A 22,829-nucleotide genomic window follows, 5' to 3' on the forward strand; every position below is an offset into this window, starting at 1 on the left:
ATAATGTGTCTAGGTGTAGATTTCTTATGATTTTGCACATTCAGTATCCTGTAGGCTTCTAGGATTTGGGATTCTGTCTCATTCTTCAAGTCTGGGAAGTTTTCTCGTGTCATTTCGTTGAACAGATTGCTCATTCCCTTGGTTTGGACCTCTATACCTTCCTGTATCCTAAAGACTCTTAAGTTTGGTCTCTTTATGTTATCCCATATTTCTTGGATGTTCTGCTCATGGTTTCTTAACAGTCTCGCTGAGCTGTCTATGTTCTTTTCAAGTTGAAATACTTTGTCTTTATTGTCTGATGTTCTATCTTCTAAGTGTTCTACTCTGCTGGTATTATTCTCTTCTGAGTTTTTAAGGGGGTTTATTGCTTCCTGCATTTCTAGGATTTCTGTTTGTGTTTTTTAACCTCTATCTCCCTGTATAGTCGATCTTTTGCTTCTTGGATTTGTTTATGTAATTCATTGTCGAAGTGATGTTTCATTGTTTGATTTTGCTGTCTAATGTCTTCCTTGAGACTCCAGATCATCTGAAGTATGTATATCCTGAATTCTTTATCTGAGATTCCATCTGCTGCAGATATTACTTCTTCTAAAGTTGAGTTGACCTGCATTGCTTGTGATCCTTTCTTTCCTTGTCTTTTCATACTGCTCGCGTTTCTTTCTGCTTGGTGAAACTGTTGTGTTATTGAATTTTCCCCCTATATATTTATATTGCTCTTGTATAGTTGCAAAGTCTCCCTTGCAGGTGCGGGTGGCAGCTCTGCTCCTTCTCCAATTGGGATGATCTATCATGCAGGTGGGCTGCTGGGCCCCTGCTCCGCGTTGCGTGGTCTGCTTACTTTGCGGGCAACGGCTGGGCCCCTCCTCCTATAGGGGTGATTTGTCTACCATGCTGGCAGGCCGCTGGGCCTGTTCTCCAGGTTGCAGATCTGCCTACCTTGCAGGCGCAGGTGGCGGCTGTGCCCCTCCTCCAATTGGGGTGATCTTTCAACTAGGCCAGCAGGCCGCTGGGCCCCTTCTCCAGGACACTGGGTCTGCCTGCCTTGCAAGCGGCACCTGGGCCCTTCCTCCAGTTGGGGTGATGTGTCTATCACGCCATCAGGCCGCTGGGCCTGTCCTCCTGGTCGGTCGCAGGTCTGCCTACTTGCAGGCACGGGCGGCGGCTCTGCCCCTTCTCCAATTGGGGTGATGTGTCTACCACGCCGGCGGGCTGCTGGGCCTGTTCTTCAGTGTCTTTATTGAGACATGATATATAATCCCAGCCATTTTCATTTGTTTTATTATTTAACATGACTTGGTTTCACTTCTCATTATATTTTCCTTTTTTATTGACTTAAAAAAGATAATGACAGGGGAATGCATTACAATTCTTACTACACATATATACCACAGTTTTTCATATCTCTCTATATAAAGTATGAAGACACCAATTTGTGTCTTCATACATGTACTTTCGATAATGATGTCTATCACATTCTACGTTCCTTGCTAATCTTCTGCCCCCTTCATTTCCCTCCCATACCTCTGTCCTATCTAGAATTCATCTATTCCTCCCATGCTGTCCCTCCCTACCCCACTGTGAGTCAGCCTCCTTATATCAGGAAAACATTCAGCATTTGTTTTTGGGGGGATTGGCTAGCTTCACTTAGCATTATCTTCTCTAATGCCATCCATTTACTTGCAAGTGCCATGATTTTATTCTCTTTTATTGCTGAGTAAAATTCCATTGTGTATATATGCCACATTTTTTTATATCCATTCATCCACTGAAGGGCATCTATGTGGTTCCACAGTTTAGCTGTTGTGAATTGTGCTGCTATATGTGGCTGTATCCCTGTAGTATGTTGTTTTTAAGTCCTTTGGGGTATAGTCCGAGCAGAAGGATATCTGGGTCAAATGGTGGTTCCATTCCCAGGTTTCCAAGGATTGTCCATATTGCTTTCCCTGTTGGCTACACCAGTTTGCAATTCAACCAGCACTGAATGATTGTACCTTTTTTCCCGCATCGTCACCAACACTTATTGTTGTTTTTCTTTATAATAGCTGCATTCTGACTGGAGTGAGATGATAGAGTACTTTTCATTTGCATTTCTCTGATTTTTCGAGATGAGGAGCATTTTTTCATATATTTGTTGATTGATTGTATATCATCATCTGAGAAGTGTCTGTTCAGGTCCTTTGCCCATTTGTTGATTGGGTTATTTTTCTTTTCGGTCCTTAGCTTTTCAAGTTCTTTATATACCCTAGAGATTAGTGCTCCATCTGATGTGTGAGGGGTAAAGATTTGCTTTCGGGATGTAGGCTCTATGTTCACCTCACAGATTATTTCTTTTGCTGAGAAGAAAAGTTTTAGTTTGATTCCATCCCATTTATTGATTCTTGGTTTTTATTCTTGGCTACAGGAGTCTTATTAAGGAAGTTGGGACCTAATCCCACATGATGAAGATTAGGGCCTACATTTTCTTCTGTTAGACATAGAGTCTCTGTTTTAATTCCTAGGTCCTTGCTTCATTTGAGTTAAGTTTTGTGCATAATGAGAAGATAGGGGTTTAATTTCATTTTCTTGCTGATAGATTTCTAGTTTTCACAGCACCATTTCTTGAAGATGCTATCTTTTCTCCAGTGCCTGTTTTTGGCACCTTTGTCTAATATAAGATAATTATAATTTTGTGGGTTAGTCTCTCTGTCCTCTATTCTGTACCATTGATCTGCCAGTCTGTTTTTCCTTCAGTGTAATACCTCCCTCTGCTGATTTTCATCGTTGTTTTTCATTTCCTCCTCTTGGAATATTTTGCTGAGGATGTTCTGTAGTGCAGGCTTTCTAGTTGTAAATTCTTTTAACTTTTGTTTATCCTGGAACGTTTTTATTTCATCATCAAATCTAAAGCTTAGTTTTGCTGGATATAAGATTCTTGGTTGGCATCCATTTTCTTTCGGAGCTTGGTATGTTTTTCCATGATCTCCTGGCTTTGAGTGTTTGGGTTGAAAAATCTGCTGAGATACGAATTGGTCTCCCCCTATATATGGTATGTTTCCTCTCTCTTGTGGCTTTCAGTATTCTATTTTTATTCTGTATGCTAGGCATTTTCATTATAATGTGCCTTGGTGTAGATCTGTTGTAATTTTATACATTTGGTATCCTGTAAGACTTTTGTATTTGGTTTTCCAATTTGTTCTTCATGCTTGGGAAATTTTCTGATATTATCTCATTGAAGAGATTGTGCATTCCTTTGGTTTGAAACTTTGTGCCTTCCTCTATCCCAGTAACTCTTAGATTTCATCTTTTAATGCTGTCTCATAATTATTGAATATTCTGATCATGGTTTCTCCAGTGCCTGTTTTTGGCACCTTTGTCTAATATAAGATAATTATAATATTGTGGGTTAGTCTCTATCTTCACTGTATGTTCAACTTTATTTTCCAGATTGTATACTTTTTCTTCATTCTGACATTCTTTCTTTCAAGTAATTTAGTCTGTTGTTTATGCTTTCTATTGAGTTTTTTATTTGGTTTATTGTGTCCTTAATTTCAAATGTTTCTGACTGTTGTTGGTTTTTTTTTTTTTTTTTTTTTCAGAGTCTCTATCTCTCTCTTGAAGTAATGTTTTGGTCCCTGTATTTGTTCTCTTATCTCTTCGTTGGAGTGATCGATTTTTGCCTGTATTTGGTCATTTAGGTTAGTCTTTAATTCACAGATCATTTTAATTATGAGCCTTCTGAACTCCTTCTCTGATATTTCATCAACTTCACTGTCCATGGGTTCTGTTATTACAGTATCCTGGTTTGTTTGGGGCAATTTTCTCCCTTATTTTTTCATGTTGCCTATGTGTCTTCCTTTCTTGCAGCACAGATCTGAGATATTACAGTTTCTGTCCTGTATTCTTGTAGTTCCTGTGCAGAATGTGTATACCTAACCTTGATGTTGGGCTTTCATACCCTGCCTGGTGTCCCTCAATGTATGCTACTTCATCTAAAGGTGGTGGTGGCAGTAGCCAAGGTAACATGAGATAATAGTTGAGGTGCTCCAAGATGGAAGCAATGTCTTTCAGAGATGGAGCTGAAAGGGTGGGCCTTACCCTCTTTGGGATGCCTAGTCTGAGATGCAGCTGCTTTTAGACCCTGTCTATTGTCCAAAAGGTAGGGTCTACTACATGGGGAAGGCTATGATGATGTCTGCAGTGTCCCAAAGTGGAAGTGGGTTAGGCTTGGGCTCCCAGGTTGGGGCTGGGGATCGCGGGGGGGGGCGGCGGGGGATGACTTGGACTTACCCTGGGCCTGCATCCCGCATATGTCATTGTAGATGGATCTGGACTGAGCCTGGGGTCCCAAGGTAATCTGCTGTTTAGAAGAGGCTTTCCTGTGCAGGAGGCTGGCCTTTGGCGCGCATCTGTTGATGGAGGGATGCACCTGAACCTTCTGTGAGCCTGGGTCCTACGTAGGCTGGTGTGGGTGGATCTGGGCTGTAGGGCTTCATTTCATGCTTCTTTATGGCTGATTAATATCCTATTGTGTATATATATCACATTTCTTTTTTTATTAATCTGTTAAAGGGCACCTAGATTGGTTTTATAGTGTGGCTATTGTGAATTGAGCTGCTATTCGCATTGATATGGCTGCCTCACTGTAGTGTGCTAATTTCAGTTCTTTTGGGTATATGTAGAGGGGTGGGATAATTGGGTCAAATGAGGGGGGGTTCCATTCCAAGTTTTCTGAGAAATCTACATAATGCTTTCCATTGTGGTTGCACCGATTTGCAGTCCCACCAGGCATGTATGATTGTCTTTTTACCCACATCCTTGTCAAATTTATTATTACTTGTATTCTTCATAATTACCATTTTGACTGGATGAGATAAAATCTCAGTGTAGTTTTAATTTTCATTCCTCTAACTGCTTGAGATGTGGAACATTTTTTCATATATTTGTTGACCATCACATTTCTTATATGATGTGCCTGTTCAGTTCTTTGGCCCATTTATTGAGTGGGGTATTTATATTTTTGCTGTTACATTTTTTTTTTTTTTTTTTTTTTTTTTTAGTTTTTTTGTATAACCTGGAGACTAATGCTCTGAGGTGCATGTGGCAAAGATTTTCTCACATTCGGTAGGGTCTGTCTTTACATTCTTGATTGTTTCCTTTGCAGTGAAGAAGCTTTTTAGTTTGATACCATCCTATTTATTGATTCTTGATTTTTTTTCATGTGCTTTCAGAGTATTGTTCAGGAAGTTGGTTCCTAAGCTGACATGATGGAGAGTTGGGCCTACATTTTCTTCTAGTAGGCACAGGGTCTCTGGTTTAATGCCTAGGTTCTTGATCCACTTTGTGTTTTGTGCAGGGTGAGAAATAGGGGTTCAGTGTCATTCTACTACATATGGATTTCCAGTATTCTCAGCATTTTTTGTTGAAGAGGCTCTCTCTCTCCAGTGTACATTTATGGCACCTACATCTAGTATAAGATAACTGTATTTATGTGACTTTATCTCTGTGTCTTCTATTCTGTATCATTGGTATTCATGTCTGTTTTTGTGCCAATACCATGCCTTTTATGTTACTATAGCTCTGTAGTATAACTTAAGGTCTGATATTGTAAGGCCTCCTGAACAGACTTCTTTTAAAAAATTATTTTACTTTTGACTAATGTATATTAAATGTACATATTAGTGGAATTCAGTATGTTTCAAAAATAGATCCAGCTCTCTCACATAAATATCCAATGAAAATTTGCATCCCAAAGAGATCCCTGTACACTATGTTAATTTCAGCACTGTTCACAGTGGGTAAGATATGGAATCAACCTAGGTATCCATCACTGGATGAATGAATAAAGAACAGTTGGTATATGTACACAATGTAATATTATTTAGCCATATAAAAAAGTGGAATTCTTGTCATTTGTAGCAAAAGAGGTGGAATTGTAGGACATTATGTTAAGTGAAAAATGTCAGACACAAAAAGACTACTACCATGTGTTCTGTCATATGTGGATGCTTAAGAAAAGTAAAACTGAATGTAAAATAGTGATTACTAGATATTGGGGTGGGAGAGTAGAGACTAGATAAAGGAAGCCAAATTTAATATTGCAATCTGTATTCATATTTTCTAATTTAAAAATTGTCAAATGATCTTGAATAGACACTTCTCAAAAAAATAAATACAAGTGACCAACAAATGTAAGAAAAAAATGTTCAATATCATTAGCCACCAGGGAAATAAAAACTACAGTGGATTTCATTTAACAATCAGGTGCAGTGGCACACACTATAATCCCAATAATTCAGGAGGCTGTGGCTAGTGGACTTGCTCAGGAGAAGTTCAAGGCCATCCTAGGCAACTCAGACCCTATCTCAAAATTAAAAGGTAAAAAGGGCTAGTGATAAAAGTTTTATCTTAGTGATAAAACACCCCTTGTTTCAATGCTTAGTAACACACACAAAAAAGAAAAAAAGATGTCATTTTATCTCAATTAAAATGTCAGAAAACTTTCATCAAGTTAGAATATGAAAAAGTAATTATCAAAAAAAGAATTATCAAAAAACATTAGTAAATGCTGGCAGGTATGTGGAGAAAAAGGAACAATATTGGTGGGAAAATAGATTAATGCAAACATGGAACAACTATTGAATTTCCACAAAAGACCTTTCAATTTTTGATAGACACTTACATTCTTATTTTTCAGTCAAAGAGTAGAATTATTTGGTATAAAAGATGAGAACTTCAGCAAGCTTTGGATTTTGTAATATTTCCCATGTTGACATCCTTTGAGACTTTATTTCTGGATTATTATTAAAATTTTATTTATAATTAGTCCATTTTTAGGTTTAACTCTAAGTTTTGCTGGTAGTTTTCTAATATTCTATTTTTTTCAGGGGTTACCTTTTATCTGTTTGGTCTCCTAATAATCCTTTAAAAGTAGGTCTCTGCTTAGAACATTTCCTTGGTAATTTTGATTTCATGGTTTTAAATGTCTGCACATTGATGAATTTAAAATATGTGTCTCCAATCCAGACCTCTCCACCAAACTTCAGGCTCATCTCTCCAACTTCCTAATTAGCCTTTTTACTTGGATATCATTGTATTTATTCATTTGACCCCGCCCCCAAGTAAACTTTTGCAAAGTCAAACCCTTGAAATTTGCTCCCAAATATTATCCCTTATAATCTTATTCATTTTAGGAAATTGCAGGTCCATTTGTAAAGTTGAGGCCAAAATTTTTGGAGTCATCCTCTTTTTCACATTCTACTTTGAATTCATCAACAAATTCTTTCAGCTCTACCTTCATAATATATCAGGAATTTGCCCACTATTTTCTACCTCCAAAATAGCTACTCTCACTTACCTTCATCTCTCATCAAATTATTGTAGTATCCTCCTAATAAACCTCACCACATTCTTCCTTGCTCACTATCATCTGTTCCCCTCAGGATAATGAGGGTGTTCTTTTAGAGGAAAAAGTAATGACAGGAACGTAATTCTTCAATATCTCCAAGTCCTCACATAGGAGCCAGATAATTAAGAAAATAATCCTTATCCCCCAAAAATAAAATTTTAAAAACCCATCACAGACCTTACAACAAAAGTACATTACCAAGTGTCTATTAAATGCAAAGGCAAGAGAATGGGAGCAAATGGCCACAAGATCTACATGGTATTGGTATCAGTGTGGCAGAAAGCAGAGAGAGGCAGCTGGACTGACATAAGTAGGGATTGGAGAACCCCCAAATAACTAACATGTTTTCATTGAAAAGTGCAGGGATCCAGATTAAGAAAAGCAGCTGAACCTTACTGTCAATTAGGTCCCTCTGGAAAGGCTCATATAACCAATATTCCCTTAGTTCTTTGTTTTTTATAATTTTATGTCCTCAAACACCATTTTTTTTCAGTTACAAATCTTGACACATGATTTTTTCTTAGATCTTAGATATTCCTAAAGTATCTTCTTCTGAATTTTGCTATGAAGTTAAAACTTCTCTAAAAAAATAGAGATCATTTAGAAAAAAATTGAGAGAAAATGAACTACAGACCACCAAAATAACTTTAATATGAAAGTAAGGTTTGAGGATGGACATTGAAGTTTTGGATTCATGTAGAATTATAAGGTTAACTGATTGCCTGAAGGAAAAGAATATGTATAAAATGGTTGTATTTTAAATAATTTAATAGTATCACTATTAAAAAAAGGTTGAGGAGAATGGGGAAAACATATGCCCCAAAATAATCATTCTCTATGAACCAGTGATGATATTATTAATAATGTTCTTCTTAAACTGTTGTGCATGTAATATGGAATAAAGTAAAGGAGATTATGGAGACTTGAATTCTTTCATCCCCTGTGACTCTGAGAACCTCTTAGTCCAGAAAAAAATAAAAGTAGATGTAATATTAGAGATCAGGTAAAATCCCTCTAGGGCTGATTTTGGATTATATATATGAACTTACAACGTATTTTATCTTTTTTTAAAATTATCTTTGGAAAAGTCATATGAAACCAGCTTCTTATTTTGTAAAGTAGTGAAACAAGGGGAAAAAATAAAACATTTTCCTTGGTTTTTTTTTTGTGTGTGTGTGTACTTGATAACCAAACAGTAGATGAAATTTCTTCTTATAAAATTATTCTACCTGATCAATGTAAATAGCCCTTTCTGTTCCTCCAGTTATCTGTCCTCCTTTCAGAAAAATTCAGTCCAGGCAGCAGTGGCTTAGTGGAAGAGACGCCTGGTTAGGGTGAGAAGGGCATGGTGGCATGGTGTGGAGCCTCAGAGTCCCGGGAAGGAGGAAGGGGCTTCCCTGAGGGTAGGGTACTGTAGTCTGGTATGAGAAGTCAAAGCAGAGTAAGGCCTTTCTATGGAAGGCTTTCCTGACAGGGTCTGTGAGAGGATAGCTTGGCAAAGGCTACCAAAACCCAAGTGCAGAGAGAAGCATTAAAGAGCTCAAGATGAGCAGTCAGAATCAAAGCAGGGAAAACAGCTTTCTTATAGAAACAAAGCTGGAGGGGAGTTGGCCAAATCAGTAAATATGTTAAGAAGGATAAAAGGGTAAGTTGCTTGCTGCTTGAGGAGTGTTAAAAAGATTTCCAGGGAGAATAGAAAAGTTCTACTGTAGTGAATTGTAATCAGGGGTGTCAGTGTTAACTTGTATTTTCTAATATAGAGAGATAAATACAGGGGTGGGTGTGTGTGTGTGTGTGTGTGTGTGTGTGTGATGCATACATTCTCTAGCTGTTTCCATTGAGAGTGAGGGCCTAGTTTCAGGATATATAATAACATCAAGCACATCTAGCATACCCATCTAAGTTTGGGGATTGATGGTTCATAAAAAAAGAAAGATATCTTTCACCAACAAGAAGGAATGTTGGCAAGCAAAAACTAAGAATATGGCCTCTGTAGGAGGCAATATATATGTACACTTTTTTTTTTCTATCATATTCAGAAAACTTTAAAGCTATCTTATTTCTTAAGTTTTTATATTTAGAAATATAAGCATTGCTTAAAAATAGGGAACTAATAGCCATAAATTCATATACTGTATTTTTTAAACAGAAGGGATTAAATAAAAGGATAACAAATTTACATCTTCCTATCATACTAAAGAACTATGCTCCTAGAGTAGACTCAGTCTCCTTTTGTACACTTTTACAAATCTTCCAAATGATTCTAGTGGAATCCCCCATAGAGTTGTTAGAGTTTGTGCAAGTTTTGAGAATAAAACATCTGATCTTCCAACATTCTCAACAATGCCACTTACCTGACAGATTTCTCCTTGTTCTAGGTAAGGAGTTCGGAAGCTTCCACTTATTCTTTTCATGCTAGAAAAATGATCTTCTAGAAGTAACCCAAGTAACAATTTCTGTATTAAAAATTACACTCTATAAACAACTCCCTTTCTTGCACTATGGGGGAAATTTAACTTTCAGTTAAATTTTTTTTTTTTTACTTCTATAATACTCGATACAAACAGTATGCACCAAAATCTAATGTTTTGTTTGCCTTGAGAGAAGCTGTATTATTTATGGGACTTTGTAGAGGCAGGGAGTAAGACAGGGGTTTTGTTCATGTTTCCAAAGCATCCCCTTGATTTGGCATTCTTCCTTGAATGTAGTAGGTTCATGTGAACCCCAGATTTTATTTACCTCAGGGTGAAATATAAGCTTCTTTCATTCTGTGATTTAAAATGGTTCTTGTGCTTCCCTAAGTACTTCTGGTTCTCAGTGGAATGTGAGCATTCTTGGTCAGAATACCACTAGATTGTGTTGCTATGGGTAGATATTTAGTTACATAGTGTGCAGATTTTGTTCAACCAAAACCTGAAATGGCTACTTTTTTATCCCACAATGAAGTTTGATGCCAGTGTTGTTCGAAATAGTAAGATCAGTCACATTAATCAGGATGGGACTCTTGCCCACATTTGATTGGAAGGAAAAAGAAGTTTGTTACTATTATTTTTTGTATTCCTTTTTCCCTTTTGTTAGAATGAGACCTCCTGTTAAAGAATAGTAATAATAGTTGACCATTTATTGGATGTCTACTTTAATGCATGCTATTAGGTATTATCTCTGATCTTCAAAAGCTCTGAAAGCTTGTGCGTGTGTACACACACACACCCACACACACACACAATTTTCCTCCAATCCCAACTTTTGCATGAAAAAACTAAGATGCAGAGACATTGAATACCTCCCAGGGTTTATACACATTTCATGTGCTGAAGCCAAAATTCAAATGTAGGTTCTTCTAGTTTTAGAGTTTGTATTGTTTCTTTAACTTATCAAAGTAAACTTCATATAGATGCTTAAGCTTATACTGGGGCTCACTGGTGCCATTTTGAGCTATGGTTGCTCTTGTATTCTTTGATAAATTTTTAAACTTTACATAAACTTTTAGATGTATTTGTATCCTAAAGTTATTCATTTATGAATGAAACTTCTTCATTTGAGTTAACCAATAAAGTATAGAGACAAAAGCATGAGATTTAAACATGAAAGACTCAGGTTTTGAATCCCAGTAGTATGTTTTGCCAACTGTGTGACCTTGGTAAAGTCACCTAACTTCCTTGAGCTTCAGTTTCTTTATTATTCAAATAGGGATAATACAATTGCCAGTGTTATTCAGTGGATAAAACAAAATCATGTATATGAAAGTATTTTGTAACTTTTGAGGTTAAGGGATATTTTTAAGATTAAAGAATAAAGGAGAATAGGAAGGGCAGCAGAATAGAATTGACAATATGATTGATGTATGTACATTCCATGTATGTATTATATGTCAAAATTCATTCTGTTGTCATATATGACTAAAAATAAAGAAAGAAAGAAAGAAAGAATTAAAGACCTGGGGGGAAAAAAAAAGAAGCTGGAGAGGTTTAAACCCTGCTGAGATGCAGCTGTTTTTTCCCCCCTTGATTAAACATTTATGTGGTTGCTATAAACTTTTGATCTCCAGAGTTATAATAAAGTTGATTCTGACAGTTAAAAAAAAGAATAAATATGAAACTCAAATTTTGAAAAAAAAGATTAAAGAATACCATTCATTCATTAAATATTTATTGAGCACACTTCTGTTCAAGTAGCATGTTAGGTAGTAAGGATAAAGTAGTAAATATGTACACAAGGACCCTCCCTAATGAAGTTTAAAATCCTGCTCTACACTATCCAATGCAATGAATAGTCTCTAGCCACATATTACTATTAAAATTATTAAAATTGGCCTGTAAATGTAGCTCAATGGTAGAATTTTTTCCTAACATGGGCAAGGTGCTAGGTTTGATCCCTAGCACTGCCAAAAAACCTAAAATAGAATAAAATGCAGTTTTAAATTCAGTTATTCAGTCATACTAAGCATATTGCAGCACTCAATAGTCACATAATGGCTAACAGCTATCACGTTGGACAATGCAAATAAAGAACATTTTTATTATTGTAGAAAGCTTTGCATGGAAGAAGTACACATTAAACAACTAGTTAGATAAGTATTCAGTTGACTTGTGATGAGTGTTTGGAAGGAATATTCAAATCAAAGAGAGTAGATATTTGGCCTAGAGCTGAAATTTAAAAGGTAATTTGAGGATGGAGAAAGCATTTCAAGAAGAGGAAATCAAGAGGAGGAAATGAAAAGCAGTTGTCCAAAGACACAAAAGCAGGGAGAAAAGGAATCGAGATACAGAAAGACCAGATTCATTGCAGAGCTTCTCTGGAAGTATTAGCCCTACTGAGGATGATGGGCCCTCCCTGAATTATATTAGGAGAAAATGGGTAAAATGCAGATAGACTTTTAGATTTTATGGAAGAAAACAAGGGTTTTCTTGTTCCCATGCTTCCATTTTCTGAGTGAAGTGTAAGATTTTAAAGCAAGAGAAAGAAAGGGAGGAATTTTGAAGAAAGTGGGCAGAGTTTTGAAGAGAGCAAGTTTGTGGAAACTGAGAAGACTAGAAATAATTAATGAGATCATGAATCAGTCTGTAGTCATATTGGCCTTCTGTATTCTGTACATTTTTTTCAGATTCAGAAATTGAAAAAGCTGATATTAATCCAGCTAAATAAATTAACGCAAGGCACTGAGAATGGTACCTGGACCATAAGAAGAGCTAAATACATTTTGTTAACATTGCTTGGGGTTTTATAATAGGAATAACAAATAGAACAACAGAGAGGAAATGTAAGATACTTGTAAGAAAATAATTATAGTGATGTCCTATGAAATCTATCATAATCAAGAATTGAAGACAAACGTTAGGGGAAAAGTTGAACTGTTATCTTAGGGATCACTAGATAATTGTCAGAGGATGCTCAAGCAAATTACCAGAAAATAGAAAAAGATTACTTAGTGAGGTGTGTGAAAACCAAAGTATGGGCTACCAAGAAGTATTACTAGAGTCACATCTCTGAGGAATTTTATAATGTAGGTAACATGTAGTATCTCTCAGTGAAAAGCAAGTAAGGTGTTTTATTAGCTTAAGTAACACCAAGCTACCTATAAATGGGTACATGGAAAGTTCAACCTTTTGAGAGTTTGTAGTGCTTATAATATCCAAACCTTCCTTGAGTATTTAAATCCAAATATGAAGATCTGGCCGGGCATGGTGATGGCTAGGGAGGCTGAGGCATGAGTATCGTGAGTTCAAAGCCAGCCTCAGCAACTTAGTGTGGCCCTAAGCAAATCAGCAAGATCCTGTCTCTAAATGTGTATATATTTATATCTACATATAAATATAGCTATAATTATTAATGGATGGAACTAGAGAACATTATACTAAATGAAATAAGCCAGATGTAATTATAGGACTGTTGCTCAGTGGTTAAGTACTTCTGGGTTCAAACCCCCAGCACTCAGTTGTTGTCTGAGCCTGTATATTGGATTGTTGACCCTATGTTTTCTTCTAGCAGTTGTAAAATTTCTGTTTGAATTCCTAGATCTTTGATTCACTTTGAAGTTGACTTTCATCAACCAGTTTCATTGTATATGTGGATATCCAGTTTTCGCAACACCATTTCTTAAAAAGGCTATCTTTTTTTCAGCATATGATTTTGACACCTTTGTCAAGGATGAGATGACTATATGTGTGTATTTTTCTCTGTGTCTTCTAGTTTATTGGTCTTCACTGTTTTTATGCCAAAACCATGCTGTTTTTGTTACTTTAGCTCTATAGTATTTCAAATGTGGTATTGTGGTGTCTCCGGCCTTGTTCATATTGCTGATAATTACTTTGGTTATTCTGGGTATTTTATTTTTTTGTGAATTTTAGAACTTTTTTATGATTTTGTGAAGAATGTCATTGACATTTGAAGGGAATTGCATTGGATGTATAGATTTCATTTGGTAGTATGGTCATTTTGACAATATTAATTCTGCCTATCCAAGAACATTGTAGGTCTTTCCGTCTTCTAATAACCTCTTCATTATTAAGAAGAGTTCTTTTTTAAATTTAGTTCATCATTTTCTTATTTTTTAATATTTAATTTTTAGTTGGACATAATGCCTTTTTTTTCCCTTATTTATTTTTATGTGGTGCTGAGGAGCGAACCCGGGGTCTCAAACTTGTAAGGCAAGAGTTCTGTTGCTGAGCCCCAACCCCAGCCCATATTTTAATATTTGATTAATTAATTAAATTTTAGAATTATGTCGTTTAAAACAAAAATTTTTATATAGCAAAAAAAAAACCCTTTTTTTCTTATACTCTTCCTATTTCATCATTATCTTTACCTTCTTCTATGCCCAAATCTTCTTTGAGGATCACACAGAAATTGAAGGCAACAATTGCTCTAGCTAATCCTATGGATGAATAATACTGTCTTTTAAATGTGTTTTGAGCCATAAGAAGTAGATTGGGGGTCTTGTATGTAAAGTAAAACCAGCCTCTGAGTTGTCTTGTTTTTTCTTTCCCTCAGGTGTTCTATGCAGTATTTTTAAGTCAATACCCAAAAGTAACTTGTACTTCAGATATTTAGGAAAATGAAAGGTATATGGTCTAAAAATGAAGTATGTATTCTTTCTAATTCATTTATGTCATTATTTCATTTTGTATTGAAGACTTCAGCGATTAGCCAAAGATCTTCTAAAACAACTGCAAGTACAAGACAGTGGATCATGGGCAAACAGTAAGGTTTCTACTCTGGATCGGACACTAGGGGAGATCACTAGAATATTGGAAAAAGAGGTATGTAACTAACCTTTAGCTTTTGAATCTTAATCTTTGTGGTCCTGTCTCACTATGAGAGAACATAAGACAGATCCTCAATAAATGCCTTCTGTGTTTTCAGAAGCTTCTCAACAATTGGTAGGTGTTTTTTACTGTTTGTGCTTTTTAGAGGTTTTCAGTTGTTTTAATTAAATTCCTCTTAAGCTGGTGGTTTTCTCAGTCATGTTTTTTTTTTGTTTGTTTGTTGGTTTCCTTGTTTTACCACACAAATAAGTGAAAGTATTTAATCATGAATAACGATTTAAAGATAGGTAACTTATGATAAAATATAAAATTTTGAGTTAAATAGTTAATAAATCACAACCAGATTTCTACAAACCACCAGTTTCCTTGGTTTACAACAGAGTGTTTGACAGTTTTCTTGAATACTTGGAGTCATTAAATGTTTCAATGACAGTTAAGAAAATCCTTAATATTTTTTAAAACCATATATTATTCACAGTAGGAAAGTATTAAATATATAAAGAAGATATAAAACTTCCTATAATAATATCAACCATTAACTTTTTATTATATTTTCTTCTAATTTTGTACATTTTTTAATATATGTTTTTTAGTTGTAGTTGGACACAATACTTTTTATTTTATTTATTTATATGTGTTACTGAGGATCAAACCAAGGACCTCTCATGTGCTAAGTGAGCATTCTACTGCTGAGCCACAACCCTAGCCACTGTACATTTTTTATATTGGCCACTTTTATAAAAAATATTTTCCCATGTCTTTATAAATTCTTTGTAACTGAATGTATCACAACTGAAGCAATTTATAACACTTAGGTGGTTTCTCATTTTCTTTTAAAGTAATGGCCATCTTTGGGTATTACCTGCATAGTTTTTTTGTTTGTTTGTTTGTTTTTGTTTTCTGGTTTAAAATTTATTATGTAGTAGTTGATATATACAGAGTGTATAGTAATAAATTAGCATATATACAGGTACAGCTATGTACTTATTACCCAAAATAAGAGTTACATTGTTGCTAGTATAGTTAATAGATCCTGTGTGATCCTTACTTACCCTAACCCCCTACCTCCTGTGTGGTAAAATGTACAGAATTAAAGGTGTATCATTTCTTTGTTTTTTAAAACTAGTTTAACTGCTTTATCATATAAATTTATTCTTTTATTTTTTTAATTTTATTTTTTAGTTGTAGTTGGACACAATACCTGTATTTTAGCTTTATTTGGTGCTGAGGATTGAACCCAGGGTCTCACACATGCTAGGCGAGCACTCTACCGCTGAGCCACAACCTCAGCCCTAAATTTATTCTTAAAAAACATAATATTTAAGTTTTGAGATATTTTTAGTTGTAGATGGACAGAATACCTTTATTTTATCTATTTTTATGTGGTGCTGAAGATCAAACCCAGTGTCTCACACATGCTAGGCAAGCACTCTACCCCTGAGGTACAGTCCTAGACCTCGGTTTGTTGTTGTGGTTGTTGTTTTTTTTTAAGAGAGAGGTGAGAGAGAGAGAGACAGAGACAGACAGACTTTTTAATATTTATTTTTTAGTTTTTGGCGGACACAACATCTTTGTTTGTATGTGGTGCTGAGGATCGAACCCGGGGCCGCACGCATGCCAGGCGAGCGTGCTACCGCTTGAGCCACATCCCCAGCCCCTCGGTTTGTTTTTGATGCTTATAAAATTTCATACCATAGACTTCGTTGATTCCTTTTTTTTTTTTTTTTCTCCAAAGGTATGGTTCTAAGTTTGGGGTTTTATTTTGTTTTTGTTTTTTTGTGGTGCTGTGGATCAAACCCAGTGCCCCATACATGCTAGGCAAGAACTCTATCACTGAGGCACTATCCCAGCAGTTCTAAATGTTGTTTTTGTTTTTTTTTAACTTATAAATATAGCAGTTTTTCATGCATTTTCTATATTGTGTAGTGAATACTTAATTGTTAGTACAGTACAATTTTAATCTGACATCGAAATCACCTAGAAGACTTGGACTTTTGTATGTTTTTTATCATTTTATTGGTGCATTAAAATTTTACATCATAAGGGGATTTGTTTTTACATATTCATACATGTACATAACATAATTGGGTCAATTTTATTGCCCAGTATCCTTCCTCTACTCCAGTAGTCTCCCTTCTGTTTTCATGAGATCCCCACTCTCCCTCCCCCTTTTTTTCTCCCTAGCTTCCACATTTGAGAGAAGGTATGACCATTGATTTTTCTGAGTTTGGCTGAGTTCACTTAACATAGAAGCATTTGTATTTCTAACAAGTTCTCATTTAATGTTAATGATGCTAGTCTAGGGAACATACTTAGAGAATCACTGCTGTAGGCTAGGGCATAAGCCTTAGGGTGAAATTGCTGGGTTGTTAGATATGACCAACTTTAAAAAGTGTATTCACCTGCAGTTTGGCATCAGACAATACAATCCCCTGTAGGAATTGAAAGCAGCATATTTATTTCAGGCATTGTGGCATCATGGGAGAGTAATATAAAGTCAGTTCTCCTGTAAAACACATACCTTTAAGGATGTCAGAGAATTCGTAAACTGGTAGTTGGCAGACATGGGAGTATTTTGAAATAGGATGTGCCAGGAAAAACTCTAATCCTTCTCAAAATTAGTGTATAGAAATTATTTTTATAAAGAATAAAGGGTACTTAACATTTCCAGGCAATTTCTTGAAGATATCATTATAAATTCCTAATCTCAAGGATATTGTTTTAGATTGAATTATTTACAGAATATTCAAGGAAAAAGTAAAATGATCTGTATAAGAAGATATACAGTATGAAAATCTAAGTAAGGTAATTTCATTCACAAAGGGGCAATTTACTGGAATACAACTGATTTTCCATATAATTTTAGGGAGAAAAATGTAGCCTGGCTCCTAGTCTAAATGGTCTGTTTCAGGAGCCTTGCTATAAAGCTGTCCTCAGAGTATACACTGTTAAGACCACCTAAGAGTTTTAGCTTACCCACAATAAGATCCTTTAGCTACTTTTATAACTAACGTCCTTTTCACCTAGCCAAGACACAGTCACTTTATAAAGACTTCTATTCTGTAGAGTTTTAATGACATTTCAGTGTAATTCACTGATGATATTTATGATTTTGGTCTAGGAATTATAAATAACCATTCCTTTTTGTTTGGAAAACTGCCTGGAGTAACAAAATCAATAAAACCTATGCCATGTACCCAGTGAAAGATTTGAAGACAGCCTAGAAGTGACAAGGGTAGGACTGGAGGAGCTTGGGCAAGCACTCAAAGAATGGTGATAAATGAGTCTTTAGGTCTTTCTCCACTTAGACCTCAAAATGCTGATGCTTTCTATTATTGCTTTGAACGATTTTTCCTTAGATAATTTTTCTGAAGTTCTGAGAGCTACTTTAGAGCTAACAGATTGAACTCATGATGCATAAAATCTTTCTTATAATGGAAGGTATCAAGAAAAGGAAAAGACCTTTAAATAAATTTAATTTATTTAATAAATTAGTAAATTTATTAAATAAATAAATTTAGTGGGGATATGAGGAAACGGTACCTTCATACATTATTGATGGGGCTACAAATTAGTGCAGCCACTCTGGAAGCAGTATTCCTCAAAAAACTAGGAATGGAACCACCATGTGACCCAGCTCCCCTGCTCCTAGGGTATATCCAAAAGATTTAAAATCAGAATACTACAGTGACACAACCACATCAATGTTTATAACAACACAATTCACAATAGACAAGCTATGGAACAAACCCTTCAAGAGATGATTGGATAAATAAAATATGAAATACACACACACATACACAATTGAGTATTACTGAACCATTAAGAAGAAAAACATTATGGCATTTGCCCCAAAATGGGTGGAACTGAAGACTATCATGCTAAGTGAAATAAGCCAGTCCCCAAAAGTCAAAGGTAGAATATTTTCTGATATGTAGAAGCTAATCCAGAATAAGGGGGACAAGAGAGCATTAAAAAAATAGAAGAAAGAGGAGTAGAGTAAATGAAAGGGATCAAAGGGGAGGGAGGACGGATGGGGTAAAGAAAGAACAGTGAATGAAACTGTTTTCCTAAGTCTATATATGAATATACCACACTGAATTTCACTGTTATATATATCTACAAGACAGTAATATAAATAAATCGCAGAAAGATCAGTATAGTAGAAGTGAGGGAGCAGGGAGAGGTAGAGGAGGAGGAAAAGGGGCAGTACTAGGGATTGCATGAGAACAAATTAAATTTCATGGTTTTATAATTTTTCAAAATATATCCTAATGTTATATATAATTGAAAACAATCAATAAATAGAAAACAAAGCATCAACGAGCTAAGAAAAAATTAAAGAATTACTACATCAAACAAAAGGTAAAAATTTAGAAAGTTGTATTTATAACTGAATGCCCTATGAGCATTTGCCAGTCTGGCAACTATGGCTTATGGTTTGTAAGCCTTATGGGGCAAAGAGAAAAGTAAAAGTTGCTAGGGTATGAGTTCTAATAGGTTTTCCCAGTTTTTCATCCTTAAAGATTAGATCACTGTAGGCTACTCCCTCATGTAATCTTAAACTTTCTCATGCAACTTCAGTGAATATGAAGAAAGAATCTTGATATAGTGTCTAATTATAACCATAATTTAGCTCTGAACCCAATTTTATATAACCTTCTTTGTTTCAAATGGTGAATTGAGTTTGAAGTAATACCAGATTGATTAGTGAGGTCCTTAGGAACTTGAAAAAAAGAAATATAAATCCTTCATTTTTACTCAGATAATTTACATTAGATAATTTTAGAAGGACAAGTAGCTTCAGTTAAACAAACATACACACACACACACACACACACACACACAAATTGAATGAATCACGAGTAAGAACAAATAGAAAATAGAACTGTAGACTTTACAATTACTAGTAATAGATTATAAAACTGTGTTTGCTATCTTTTATGAAAGTAAAAGACAAGTTTAAAAATATCTACAAAAACAGATTTAGTAGTAATGAAAAAGTAGGTAATTCAGAGCTGTCTTCTCACTAGTGTCAATTAATGAAGCTAGACCAAAATGTAATTTGGAACTGAATTGCTAAAAAGCAGTGAAGTATTGGGTCAGGATCCAGGAATTTGTCATTTGGGGACCCAGTACAATTGGTGAGCCAAAAGAAATCGATGAGAGGTCAAAGTATTTTTTTTACATTGTTGAAGAACTGGTGGGGAAAAAAATGTTGGAGTCTAGGACTGTCACTGGTAAGATCTGTGGGGGGAAACCTCATGTTTTGGCTTAGGATATTAAAGGGCTGCTCAAGGAAAGAGGGTAGACAGGAAGTACAGCACTCATTACACAAACAGTAGCTCAGCTTTAAATTATCAGGGTGTCTGGGAAAATCTCAACTGTTGAACAAAGATTTTAATAATCTTGAACCATTTATATACCAGGCACCTAACAGAAACAACTGGAAGTTTTACTCTGGAGAAAGCTGACATAAACCTAAGTCTCAAATTATTTTAAAAAAAAATTTTTTTCAAACACAGTATTTGGCACAGTAAGGTAATTAGGCCTATACAACAGCAAAACAACATGAATAAAAATCAAAAGAAACAGATGTACAGAGGCTCCAGAATTATGCTTAGCATGTTCCAGAATGTATTGATTTCTTTTTTAAAGGTATGTAGCTCATTTGAGAGGAAATGGATTTTTGGGAACTGGACATTTGCATAATCAAAATTAAGAAAACAGTAGATGATGTTAAGAGCAGAATAAACCAGGTGAAGAGAGAATCAGTGTAGTAGAAAATAGATTGTAAGAAAGAATTCAGACTGAGCTTGGAGGAAAAATAAGGGAAAATACAGAACAGAGTGTGAAAGTGCATAATTTATATATAATCATAACTCCATTAGAATACATTATGGTAGAAACAGTCCTTTTTTGTTTTTATTATTGTGTACATGTGTGTGTACACGTCACACGTGTGCTTCTTTCTCTCCCTCTCTCCCTTTCTTCTTCCTTTTTTCTTTCTTTCCTTGCTTCCTTTTTTCTTCCCTCCCTCCCTCCCTCCTTCCATCCTTCCTTTCTTCCTTCCTCCAAGGATTGAACCCAGGGACACTTAACCACCAAGGCACATCTCCACCTCTCTTTATTTTTTATTTTGAGACAGGGTCTTGCTAAGTTGCTTTGAGCCTCACTAAGTTGCTGAGGCTGGTTTTGAACTCACCATCTTCCTGCATCAGCTTTCCAAATCATTGGAATTACAAGAGTATACAAGGGTACCCAGCTAGAAACAGACTTTGAAGTGACTATCATTAAAAAGCTTCCAGTATTTTATAATCAATCCACAGATTCAAGAAGCACTGCAAAGCCTGTTTAAGATCATATTAAAACTACTGAAAATCACATTACAAGGTAGCTCCATTCATGAACTCAGATTCATAATTCCTAATAGAATTTTAGCAAAGTGAATCATAATATATGATACATAATACATCACTACAAAGCTAGATTTATTCAGTATATTCAAGTTGATTTAACATTAGTTTATCTTATTAACAGAAGAAAGGAAAAAATATCATCTCAGAAGATGCAGTAGAAGCATTTAGTAAGTTCATCAGCAAGTCATAATAAAGATTCAAACTAAGCCAGGAATATAATGGAATGTCCCTAATCTGACAAGCTGAATCTAATATATACATATATGTCAAAATCATGTTTACTGGTGATATGTTGAAAACTTTCCCTTTGAAAGTTTTTCTGGAAACAGAAGAAGAATGTCTGCTATTAATACTTCTCAATATTGTTATTCTAATTAATGGGAAAAAACAAAAGCCATAAGGTCTTAAGAAAAAAGTAAGTGAAATCTTTATTAGCAAGTAACATAAATTGTACATAGAATTTCAAAATAATTTACAGATAAATCATTAGAACTAATAAATTTAACAATGCTATTAGATATAAGGACACTATGTAAAAGTCAATTATATATATGACCTCAGAATATTAAACATCTAGGCATACATCTATTATGTTTATGGATTGAAAAACTTAGTATATATATTTCTTTTTTCTCTCAACTGATTTTTTAACTCACTGAAATCTCAATTAAAATTTGAGCACTTTATATTTTACACATTGAAATGCAGATTCTAAAATTACAGAATTTCACAGAATCAGTAATGGTAAAATCTGTTAGAAAAATGTAGGAGGATTTGCTTATCAGGTATCATAACATTATAAACTTACAGTAGAGACAGGATGGTTAATGGATTTAGAGATGATAAGAGACTTGTAATGTTCTGTAGTACAACAGAATGACTATTTCTGACTACAGTTAATTGAACATTTTGAAAAGGATTTTGAATGTTCCTAACACAAGGAAATGATATACAGCTGGGGTGATAGATATGCTCGTTACCCAGATCTGATTACTACACATTATATACTGTATTGAATGTCACAGTGTACCCCATGTATAATACTCTGTGCCAGTTATATTTTTAAAATATAATTCAGTAATTAAGGTTGTGTGCTCTTGGAGTACAGATAGATAAAAAAGTAGTATGGTACATATAACTGAATTCACAAACAGTCTCTTTCATATGCATTTGCTTGACCCATGACAGGTAAGGTAATTTCCTGTTAATATGAAAAAAAAGGAGGCACTACAAAGAATGAAAAAGTATTCTGTGTTCAGTGAATGATACTATAATGATCAAATATCCTTGTTTTTAAAAAATGAAACTTGACCTCTACGTCTCATCATAAACAGAAATTAATTCCAAATGTTGAAAAAAAATTAGGAGATAATATAAACAAATATTTTCTTGGCCTTGAGGTTTTGCCCAGACCACAAAAAGATATAGAGATGTTAACAATAAAGAAAATGTTGATAAATTTAGCTATATCAAAAATAGAAAATTTTGTTAAAAAAAGACATCAGAAAGAGAATAAAAAGACAACAGAATGAGAAATTTTTACATGTATAATCAACCAAGTGGTACTTAGAAAATGTAAAGAATTCCTACAAATTGAGGGGGGGGGGCCCACAAAGAATCCAGTAGGAAAAGGGCTGACAGAAATGTTTCCCCTAAGGGAAAATTCCAAACAGCCAATAAAGAAATGCAAAAGTAGTCACACTCTTTAATAATCAGGAAAATCCAAATTAAAAGCTTAATGTAATTCACATATCTGAATGA

General features: G+C 34.9%; 1 protein-coding gene across 9 annotated transcripts in view; it reads left to right on the top strand.

The window, feature by feature from the left end:
- Scaper (S-phase cyclin A associated protein in the ER) overlaps nt 1–22,829 on the top strand; it is a 447,154-nt gene that overhangs the window by 236,142 nt on the left and 188,183 nt on the right. For all 9 annotated transcript variants that reach the window (XR_013090777.1, XM_076851161.1, XM_076851163.1 and 6 more), the window contains one exon: nt 14,517–14,643. Coding sequence is in view for 8 of the 9 variants with exons in the window: in XM_076851161.1 (XP_076707276.1) it covers nt 14,517–14,643 (127 nt within the window). In the remaining variant the exon portion in view is untranslated. The remainder of the gene's footprint in view (nt 1–14,516; nt 14,644–22,829) is intronic.

This window comes from Callospermophilus lateralis, chromosome 3, assembly GCF_048772815.1.
Source record: "Callospermophilus lateralis isolate mCalLat2 chromosome 3, mCalLat2.hap1, whole genome shotgun sequence".
Classification (NCBI taxonomy): Eukaryota; Metazoa; Chordata; class Mammalia; order Rodentia; family Sciuridae; genus Callospermophilus; species Callospermophilus lateralis.